The following is an 11,694-nucleotide window of genomic DNA, read 5'->3' as shown; positions in this document are numbered from 1 at the left end:
ACAAGTGGTGATAGATCAATTTATTTTAACAGGTACATTTTAAATTGCAAACTATTAAGTGTGCGTTTTAATTATTGTTTTTTCACAAATGAGTTATCTTGCTGCTATTAATTATTATACAATATTTCTTAAAGTATCAAAACGCTTCGTTAGATTTGTTTCACTTTCTGTAATGCAAAAAAAATCTGAATCAAAGACTTGTAAACAACTATGGATATATTAAATGATGAATAGTTACACACTAAATAATTTACATCAACAGAATCTAAACTGCTTACTGCTTTCTTCACATTTGTCCTTTTTTTAAAAGATTTATGGTGGGAGCATTTATTCAGTAGCACGCTTTGATGATAAAAATGATGAAAGTGATGTCATGGCCATTCATTACCTGCACTGATGTTACTATTGGTGCCACAATCAAGCATCATTCTTCAATTTTATTTATTATAGGACTTGTTCCCATGATAGTTCTTAATTTTAAATTTGCCAGTGTCTAGTGGGAAAAAAGCTGGTACATAATTTCTTGTCTTGCTCACTAATGTTAGTTTCAGTACCATTAATAAGTTGACAATAGTTGGAATTACAATGGTTATTGAATTTTTGGTAGTTGATCTTTTAATTCCTATGTGTTATTTTTTTTTTAATAACAGTTTATTTGATTTCACAGGTAACATACTAAGTTTAGGCTTGCACCAGCTTCTTTGGTGCCATCCATTTAGTATGTATGCAAAAGTCTGGCAAAGCTTCACCCCTACACCCCTCCCTGTACACATGCATACTTTTTTACACACACCCCAACCCGTGTACGTATGCTTGACAGGGTTTTCTGAAATCTATCTTCATATTTGAAGCCCAGCTGAACCACCATTTCCTAAATACTACATGATCCATGAATGTGCGGAAATCTGGATTTGATTCACGGTAATCTTTAGTTCTAAGGTCACAAAATGATGAAAACGTCAATTTAGAACACAAAACCTGGTTTACAAATGCCCAACCAATCTCATCACCTGCAGCAGTGTCCCTTGTAGCAACATGAATGCACAGAGATTGCCGTTCATCCCATTTTATTTTATATGGTGCTTCCGTTTTAACACATATTCGTGTTAAAACTCTACAATGCACTGGTGCAATTTTTGTGTAAATGGTCAATGTATGATCAAAAACAGTTTACCATTTAAATGATCTAAATCAGTCCACCCAGCACCGCACTGACATGGAAACTCTGGTATCTCATTCACAAGGTCAGGTCCTTTTACACAACCATTTTCGATATTGCTAAAGTCTGAAGTGACCAAAATGTATCTTTCCCTTATGTTCTTGGCCAATTTTGAATCTTGCTGTTTTCGTGCTGAATGTGTACTTACACAAGGAAAGGACCAAAGTCCATCATTGACATTAAAGTTTGAGTCATTTCCTGTTGAAAACTGGTCTTCAATATTCATTTCAACATCCATACTTTCAGTAAAGGCTTCAGTTTGCAAATCATCTGCAGTATCATTAAATAAACAAATGGAAAACTCCATCCAGTAATGAGGCGCATTTTTTAGTTCCAGCAAATGGCAACATAGGTTTCCTCCTTTAGTGAGCAAATCTACATTTCTTTTGAATCCCTTTCTACTTCTGCAGAAACCATTTGTACATGAAAGTATAAAACGCTGAACACGGTCACTGAACGTTAAATGTACAAATGAAATTTCATCATCATGCAAGACTGAAAATTTCTTTGTATTTGGTCGGCAAGATGACAACTCAACTACCTTCATATCTTTGAATGATAGACTTCTCTGTATCACTGCTTGTATGTTTGTAATTGCTGCATTTTCATCACTTTCAATATTTGGAAAAATATCTTCTTTTAATACTCGACAATGCATGTACTTTATACCATTTATATCCAAGGCATCATACTGTTCTTCTTCTATATCACTGAAACATTCTAAAAGTGTGCGATAAATTTTACATGTACAAGTGTAGAACATTCCATTTTCAAACTGTTCCCTTGTCGTCACCACATACTCAGACTTCTTGAATTCTCCCGTTTCATCATCATAGTCATTCATGACAGCAATTAATTTGTGCTCATCAAAAACCTGTATAACTAAATCTCCATATTCAAGTAGCTGTTTCTTGAAATTATCATAGATACTTATATCTTTCATTACATTTTCATTCAACAGTTTTCAATACCATTTCTGCTGTCACAATCTTTCCACGTGGTGTGGACATTTTCCTACTTACTGGCGCAGGTTCAGCATGATACACAATATTTTCACTGGCACTATTACAGTATTATGATCATTTTCCTGGCAAAGGTCTCTGTAGACTTTGAATAATTCACCAAATTGTTTGTTCTTGTAAAGATAAAGCACCTTGTTCCTTAATGATTTAGCACTATAACAGATAGAAAAGCGATACAGAAATTTTATTATGTCAATTCCATGGTCATTTGATAATAAATTTAGCATAATACTTTGTTCATATAGAGACTCAACAGAAGCAAAACTTTTTAGAAAGTCTACTGAAGATTTCTCATAACGATCCAAAATTCTGATCTCTGGATAATGACATATGATATCACGAATAGCAGGAGTCTTCAGCATTTCATTGTCACAGGACATGTAATAGGCATCCGATACATCTTTGCCGATTTTAACAGTGAATCCTTTGTGAGTGGTAAGAACAAAACAGGCACATAATTCCAAGTTGGTGAAATTTTCAGCATGCTCTGCAAGTTGTAGTTTTCTTTCCTTCAAATTACTTAAATTATATTTATATACTTTATCTGGTCTGCTATGACTTTTATGTGAACCTTTCATTTTCCTCTGTGTTATCTTTTTTTTATCTTCATCAGTGGCAATGTTGCACAAGAAAAGTGATTCTTTTGAGATAGTCAATTTCTCACATATTAGATGTGAAAAATTCTCCACCATAAAATTTTGATAATATCCTGATTCAATATATCGCATATAATAAAATGGTGCTTCACTGCTGTCATTTATAATTTTAAGTAAAGTAAATATGAATACTCCCTCAGTACAATTAGGAAAAGTGGCTATATTTATAGCAGCATCCTCAAATTGTTGAAGCTGCTTATTCTTCGAATCCATGAAATGGCACTCTATCAACTGACTGATGATGTCATGCTCTATGTAAATGGCTTTATGGCACTTTTCCAAATTGGTTGTAAACACATTTTTAGCAATGCTAACTTCTGATAAATCTGACTTTCTTTTCCTGGATAAAGTTTTATTGTTAATATCTGTAGGATGTAATGCGGCTTCCTGCTGTAAAGAATTTGACACAGGAGTTTTAACTTCTATACTGTCATCTGTTGTCCACTTTTCTCCTAGAAGCTGCCTCTTGCAAATATATTCTGCAGTTTGCTTTTCAAATTCACGAGCATTGGAACTGTTTAGCATAGATAAGTACTGGCTGTGATCTTCAATAGTGTATGGGTATTTTGGTGGCATTCTGAAATCTTCATCCAGTAAAAGGAGATGCAGTTTGCTTCGCTGTTGACAGAAAAATAAAGTTAACTGTAAATAAAACATCTTGAATATCACTATAAATACTATTTTATAAAGATCTTTGTTATCATCAAAATGTTATCAAATGAGCTTAATTATTAGGAAACTATGCAGATTGTTATGTATGAGAGACATTACACACAGACTGAAAGTTAAATGAGAAAAGAGGGTGAGCTGATTACCTAAAAAAATAAAAAATAATCAAGGTACGCATTAGTAGTAATGTATTACATTATAATTAAACTATTCCTCGAGTGGAATATTGTCTTAATCAGTTCCAATATAACTGCTCATTCTGCATATAGCAATATTTTATATATGTAAGAGGAAAGAAAAATATAGGAACTGAACAAATTAGTTTAGGTAAATAATTCCTTTCAAATCAACAAATGAAATAAAACTTATCATGAAATATCCACTGAAAAATAATTAAAGTTGGAATATTAAGAAACTGTCACAAAATTTCATGTTACAAAATAATAAAGGTAAAACTAGATCACAGAAAATTAAGAAATCGTAAGTTTAACTATACCATACAGTATGGATAACTGATATGATAATGAAAGCTATGTGATAAATAGAACTATCAGTGAACCAAAAACATGCATTTTTTAATTTCAAGGCGCATTTCTAATGACAATCATTGTAATATCTCACCAATGGCACTGGACATAAATGCAGATCACTAGTTATTTTTGATAACTGTCCAAGAGGTAAAGCTTGTTGCCATTCTTCAATGGAATGAAAAGAAAACTGTTCCTGCAAATGTGATAAAATATTTTTTTTAAATGTTTAAAATAAGTAATTTTTTTCATTGCAACAAAACCTTAAATATCTTGTATATTCCAGAGAACAGTACATAAAGAAGCTGAAAACAAAATATATTCTGAACATTCAAATGTTGTCCAAGAATTAACTCATATGATAATCAAGATGGCCTTAAAAACATGACAGTGAATAAAGAACTGGGCTTTCATTCACCAACAGTCAGATTTTCACAACTTAAAGATGAAGAAATTCATAGCAAGTAACCAAAAACATGGTTAGGTCATCAGAAATAATTGTCTTTTATATATGACTAATGCTGTAGTTGGTTTTGAAAGAAAGTTCCTCTTCCAGTTTCACCTGCCACTGCTGAAATACATTTCTTCATTAATGTTACTATGAAGAAGATTATTTTAATATGTTACACAGTATATGGAATACTTAAACCAAATAAGTACAATTGTAATAATGAAGCAGTTAATATTGTCATTGCAAAGTTACTATAATTATGATTAAGGTCTTCATAAGGACCAAACTAGTGTTACTGGCCACAGCAGATTTTTCTAGGCCAAATAATTTTCATAGCCCAACTTATTTAATTTTGTCTGTGATGTAACCAATTTGTGATGACTGTAGCATGTGATTGACATTTTCAAAAGTTTCAGTGCACTGTTATTATGTTTTAAGGACTACATTATTCATGAATGAATGAAAAAAGAAATATATGACAATAACTGAGTCACACTCTACAATGTAGACAAAAAATGCAAAAAACTGTAAGATTACATACCAAATAAATGTGTTTTAATACATGTGTTTCCAACTCATTTCCATCGTAACTGGTAAAAGTACAGTCTTTCCATTGACATAACATGCCAGGATGAATATGACCTATTACATGCTGTCCTAAAAGCTGCTCTGTTTGGAATGTTTCTGTGCAAGATTCCCAGGAACATTCGATCTAGAGAGAGATTAGTAGAATAGGGCATGATATGGGGAACTAAAATACTGTAACTATGAGAACTAATTCACGTGTTAAACAAAACTGAACCTGTTTGAAAGTATTTTCCTACCTTTTAAAAGTATAAAAAAAGAGAAAAAGATGACCAAGAAAACAAATAAGTTTAAAATGCTAATCTTGTATATTAAGGAAACACTGGCAGTTAACCAATTCAGCCCCGATCCTGTCTGTAGGCGTGATGAGACTGTACCCTACTTCAAAGCCCTGAAACAGAAATTGATGTTTCTAATACAACTAGTCATTATTCTCATGGATAATTTGTTTAAAACAGCTGTATTACGATGTATTCAAAAATAGTACCCCAAATGTCCTTCCTACGCACATTTCAGGCAAAAAAGACAAAAACCTCTGGGGCCGAATGAGTTAAATTTGGTTTATTATGATCACTCACACTGCATAGAAACTTTCACAATTCTGACTGTACACACTACTGCTAGTTATATTTGCTGATCAGGAATTTCCTAGAACTTATTTCTCATTGATGCATATTCTGTTTTAGTGATATACATATCAATTCCTCGTATGATAATTTTTAATATATATATTGTGAACAGAAAGGAGAAAAAAATAAAATGTGTGTACCCAAAAGGTATGTTGTTGTTGTTGTTGTGGGGTTTAACACCATTTTTTAGCACACGATAGGCTATACATGGCAGCCCGTATTAATTGGTTGAGGAAGAACCAGGGAAAACCCCAGGAAAAACAACCAACCCATAAGAAGCTCCTGGCAAGCTTTCTCACAAAGGTATAGATGACAATATAGAAATAATTACCACTGGAGGTCCAGGATTTTCTTCAACATCACCAGAAAGGATCAGTTTCATTTTTGCAAAGTTCTTCCAACAAAATGCAGCAATTTTCTTTACAAATGACAAACAGTTTGACAGCACTGTTTGATCTCTTTTGTCTCTTTGTTCACATTTCATGCCTATATGTTGATAAAGATGATAAATTTAATAATAAATGAACGAAACATCCATCAACAATATGTAACAACTGTATTCAAGGTGATGTTAAATGTGGCATGGCATCACTTTGTTGACAGGAATTTTGCATGAGTATACAAGGTATGTGCTTATACAATGGCGAGAAACAGCATAAGAAAGATCTGATAATTTGCTTAATGATATTACTAAAGGCATCAGCGTCTTGAGCCAGAGTAAATATTATATCGTAATATCCTGGTTTTCTTTCTGATAAAAAATGACTATCACGGATGATATATGGCATTAAATCCACAAAGCTGAGTATCGTGTCTGAAAGGAAATTATTCATGCCTTATTGACAAATAAATGTTGAATCATTTATTGTGAAAGACACAAAATAATGTTCAAATTAAATAAAGGGAAAACGATTAAGTCACATTAAAGTTCCACTTTACACATTCTATACCTCAGTCTTAATAAAACGGCACATTAGGATGGCGCTATATATATATATATATATATATATATATATATATATATATATATATATATATATATATATATATATATATATATATATATATATAGACACACACAGAAAGTGAGAGAGATGAAAATAGTAAACAGACCAGATACATAACTGTAATACTGAAATGTATATTTACCAAATAACTGCATTTCAGGAACATCCAATGCAATAAAATCACTATCAGTTATGGAACTTATGTGACTGGATGCTTTACAAGTATATATCTCATCCTGTAAAAGGGTAAATTCATTATAAAGCCAATGATTGAGGGTTGTTGAGCAGTTTATAAATAGGACACTAGAAGTATTAAATAGCTATACATACACAGATATCAACAAAGATGAAAATTGTACCCTGATTCTGTTGGAAGATAAATTTTAATTTATGCATGAATTATTATCATCAAAAAGAAAATTGATATCTTTTCAAGATATTATTATAGGAACATTAAAATATAACATGGACTGTATTAAGGTTTTAGAAATAATTTTATTTAAGTCAACTTTATGTGTCATGTTGAAGTAACTATGTGTGTGTGTGTGTGCGCAAATACCCAATTATGAATCATATGCATTAATTAAAAAATGTACACCATGAATTAGTTATGTAAGTATTTCTGGAACAAACTAAACAAACGAAGTAGTATAAGTTGTCCTCATTCAAAACAAGTGATGGCTGCCTTAACACAAGAAGCCAAAATATAATTTTGGTAAACATAATTAAAATTATTAAGTTCTGAATTGTATTTAAGCAGAAACTAATATATATCATACCTTCATATGGTTTGGTTTGAATGAAGCATCCTTATCTGGAAAGGAATAAATGTTTTAGATTCGATTAAAGAAAAGGCTTACAAAGAGGAAACAAAAAGCTAAGTAATAATTAAGGAATAAAACAATATTTGTGTATCTATGCTGGAAAATGAAAAACAATCAACTTCATATCACAGAATTTACAGGTCAAAAGCACCAAATATATAACACAATATAATTGTAATGCATCTATTTCACCAAGAATAAGCAAATTAACTGGGTTAATTTTTTGAAAATTTAATAATAATTTGGCAATAACTACTTCAAGAAACATACACATGATCTCCTCCATTTTCTTTCTATGAGGAACATGTCTGCTCAAGTAATGGTTCAAAAGAAAGTCTTCCTTAGTGCATTTCACACGGCACTCAGGACAGCAGAATACCTAAAAAAATAAAAATATTTCAACAGTATTAGTGTTTTAGGAAAATAGAAAAGCACTTAAATGTTAACAATGCTGCACTTTTTAATAGCTTAGTATTCATTATTATTAAAGAACAGTGATTCAAAAATATATATAAAAAATCTCAAGATCAGATTTCTTCTTTAATGGTCAAATGTGAAAACAGTAGCCACAAAACAGTATTTAGAATGATAAAATAAGAAGAAAAAAAATTGTATAGTATTTTCTACTTACCTTTGCAGGGATGATTTTCTGGATGAATCTTTTCACTTTTGGTTTCTGGTGTGTACAGGCAGCATGAATATGTCGATCCTTAAAAAGTTAAACTTTATATGATGGCACAAAATCAAGCAAATTTGATAACAACAAATGTTGTCATTAACACAGTCATATGCAAAGTTGCCTATATCATCATTTGCTCTGAAATTTATAAATAAATACCTTGTTAATTATATTATCATATATTTTTAAAAAAAGGAAATTTCCAAAGTCATTACTTTCACTGTAGTTTCTATAACGAACTATAATACCGCAAACAGCACCGGTCTTTTATTCATTAACTTTTTTTTTAACTTTCAGACTGAAACATTTATACTTTGATAATTAACATTTATACCTTAATACTAAACAATTACCTTGTCTATGTTATGAATAGCTGTTGGTGGCAATATTACAGCAACATCCTCACTGACATGCACTATTATCTCATGCTGCTCTAATCTGCATAAAAAGTATATATCATCAAAAACATTTCAATGGCTATTTTCCTGAGAAAAAAATTAATCGAAACAAATTTATCAAAGTATCAGCAATAACTCTTGACACATAAAAAAGGACACCTGATGCAGTTAAATAAAAGACCTGGCAAATGCGTCACTCGAATTATAAATGTAAAAATACGTACGTGTCTTTCAAGAGAATTTTTTTTAAAGAAAAATAAGAATATGCGAACAATATTATAATGATGGCTACACACATTGGCTGTAAGGGGTGGAATCTGATGAAGAATATTCACTCTAACATAAAATATTATTGTGAAATAAAGACGCATAAAAATGTAATTTCAATTATTATTACCATTTAGCAAACATGCAGTTTATATAAAAAGTTAAGATAGATTCATATTGCTGGCAATGTCAGTTTTCCACAAAAAAAAAATGAATAGGTCATTCTTAATCTATGATGGTATATATGTTCAGTACACAAGCACTACCAGTTAACAATTCTCAGATGATTTATTAATCATAATATAGCAACGCAGCTGTACAGATATCAGTAAATTACTATCATCAAACAATAGCATAACTGATGATTATTTTCCTGCTCAAGTAAAAAACATATCACTTGGAAAAAGGGAAAAGAAAGACAAGAAAAATAACAATATTAAATACTAACAACTATAACAAAGTATGTAAACTGAAGCTGCTTTTACACAGGTTCCAATCGACACACCCATAATGTATGTATTAATGAACACGTGCACATTGAATAAACTTGAATCAAATATATAATCAGTGTGAACATTTTGCTCTTGTATAAGTGAACAGATTCAGTATTATCATCTATAAATAGACATGCAGAATAGGTTAACATATTTTTTAACTAAGCTGCAGGATTGATCATAATCTCAATAATTGGAAAATATAGCAGGCATGGCCTTACATAATTGATTAAATGTACAGTACCAATCCTCTATTTCTTAGAATGCCAAATATTGTAATTTTTATGTTTCATATAAATGTATGGCAAAATATAAAACAATTATTAAAGCAGTAAACAACATTGTTTGAATATTTAATGTACAAATGAAGTAAAAACAAATGTATTTAGGTTATAAATTATAACAATAATTGAAAAGTTAACTAATCACAAATTTTGAAACACACTGGCTGTCATAAATACCCACAGGAACCCCAATACGATTTTAATACCTTTTAAAGAAATTGAAAATTCTCATTGCATGAGTGTTGTATATATTCTTTTTAGTGGTTTTATACTTCTGCAGGCCAGGTGAATTTTTTTAAAAATTAAAACAAATATTGTTAGTAGTAACAATATAACAAATTTCATTTCTGAAGTATGTGCATTATTAAAATGAATTGAAAGAAAAAAGAAACCAGTCTGGTCCATAATGAACACATTTTGTTATGACTGAATAATAACTAGTAATTTTATAAAAAATAACAATATAGAAGGTAGTGAACATACTGAGCTTTTGTACTGTAAATAAAGATATGCCACACTGCATGATTTCATTATGTGCTGATGAAAGGATAATTTAATGGTAAATTAACATGCACATTGTGACAAGGATAATTGTACTGTAAATTAACATCCACATTCAGAGATCGCATTAACTTTATAAGGTGGCATGATTTATGTCATCATTTGTATAGTAACTGATAAAGAGCAACTGGAGTCATCTGAGAAAGATTTTAATTAGTCATCTGAGAAAGATTTTAATTAGTTTTATTGGATTTTTAATGAAGCTTTAACAATTTATCAGTTACATAACTATAAGGTTTCCTTGTCACAGTCTATAGCCAGGGTGTAAAACCGGTTTTGGCCAAAGACCAGATTGCATTTTCTAAGACCAATCGAGGGCTGAAAACAAATTTCTTTAATATTATTATTGTTCACATGTCAGATTAGGCCCACTGGCAAGGGCTTGTGCATCTATGGTATATAGTGATGTCAAAACCATGCCAAAGACATATTGTGTCACACATTATCATGACAGTGGGCTAATATGCATTTACTGAAATGTGATTGCAATACAAATGAGATGCAACATCAGAGGTAAATTTCTGGTCTTATAACTCAACTAGAATAATGATGGTACTTATTGAATCATAGGATTTTAAGAATAAAACTTGTTATGTAAATAAGAAATCTGTATTTAAATGTGAAATATTTCTGCTTTTCCAACATGATTAATGATATAATATAACCTGACAATTGGCTTACAATTTATCCACCTTTAATCATTTTAGTTGTAAATGTAAAAAATGAACAGAAATGAAATATCAAAAAGGGAATCAACATAATAAAAACATGAGAAAAACAAACCTTTTCTGAGAACAAACTCTAGTTCTATGAGACTGAAAAGAGTTTCATTTTTATTGAAATTAAAATAAATATAAAGCAGAGATAAAAGTGATGCATGTCAGGATGAGAAAATTGATATCTTTTTCTTGTGAATGATATATCTGCCTGAGCTGTGAAACCTAACTTATGAAACAAGCGAGCTATGTACATTTTGGAAAATAAACTAACAATAATCATGAAATTTATTTATAAAATCTTTCAGATTTAATAAGAAATAAAAATGTCTCTTCCCACACCCACTTTTTTGATGTTCAAAAAGGCAATGGTGTGATGGTGATGGAACTGATGTTTAATGCCATTTTAACACACTGTGAGATGGTTAAGGCTGAAAGTCACATAACTGGAACCAACTATGAGAAACTGACATTCATCTTTTGGAGTGTGAGTGGACTTGACAGCATCGGATTCATATGAACAATTCCTCAAACTATTTTTAAAATTTAACAAGACTTTCAAACTCTGAGACAAGACAAAAGCTACATTATGTCTATTTCAACCCTTGAACCATACCTGGACATTCCAAGCTTTCTGTGTGTGAGTTTATATAACCAACATCACTGTATATGTGAAAAATCAGAATTCTTATAACAATTCCAGCCT

General features: G+C 30.9%; 1 protein-coding gene across 5 annotated transcripts; it reads right to left on the bottom strand.

The window, feature by feature from the left end:
- Positions 1 to 2,222: 2,222 nt before the first annotated feature.
- Positions 2,223 to 8,318, bottom strand: LOC149779133 (uncharacterized). Of its 5 annotated transcripts, XM_089939685.1 has the most exons (8): positions 8,221 to 8,318; positions 7,860 to 7,968; positions 7,545 to 7,579; positions 6,908 to 7,001; positions 6,090 to 6,244; positions 5,086 to 5,256; positions 4,188 to 4,289; positions 2,223 to 3,515 (listed from the first exon to the last, which is right to left on the bottom strand). In XM_089939685.1, the coding sequence occupies exons 2-8, from the start codon at positions 7,873 to 7,875 to the stop codon at positions 2,238 to 2,240; spliced, it is 1,851 nt and encodes a 616-aa protein (XP_089795811.1). In that variant the 5' UTR covers positions 7,876 to 7,968; positions 8,221 to 8,318; the 3' UTR covers positions 2,223 to 2,237. The 5 variants fall into 5 exon arrangements, with proteins under 5 accessions (XP_089795811.1, XP_089795813.1, XP_089795814.1 ...); XM_089939687.1 differs by lacking the exon at positions 5,086 to 5,256; XM_089939688.1 differs by lacking the exons at positions 4,188 to 4,289; positions 5,086 to 5,256.
- Between the last annotated feature and the right edge of the window lie 3,376 nt (positions 8,319 to 11,694).

The sequence above is a fragment of the Sinohyriopsis cumingii genome, chromosome 17 (assembly GCF_028554795.1).
Source record: "Sinohyriopsis cumingii isolate HCF-2022 chromosome 17, ASM2855479v2, whole genome shotgun sequence".
Classification (NCBI taxonomy): Eukaryota; Metazoa; Mollusca; class Bivalvia; order Unionida; family Unionidae; genus Sinohyriopsis; species Sinohyriopsis cumingii.
Note: the sequence above shows the minus strand (reverse complement) of the source record. Positions and strands in the feature narration are given on the sequence as shown.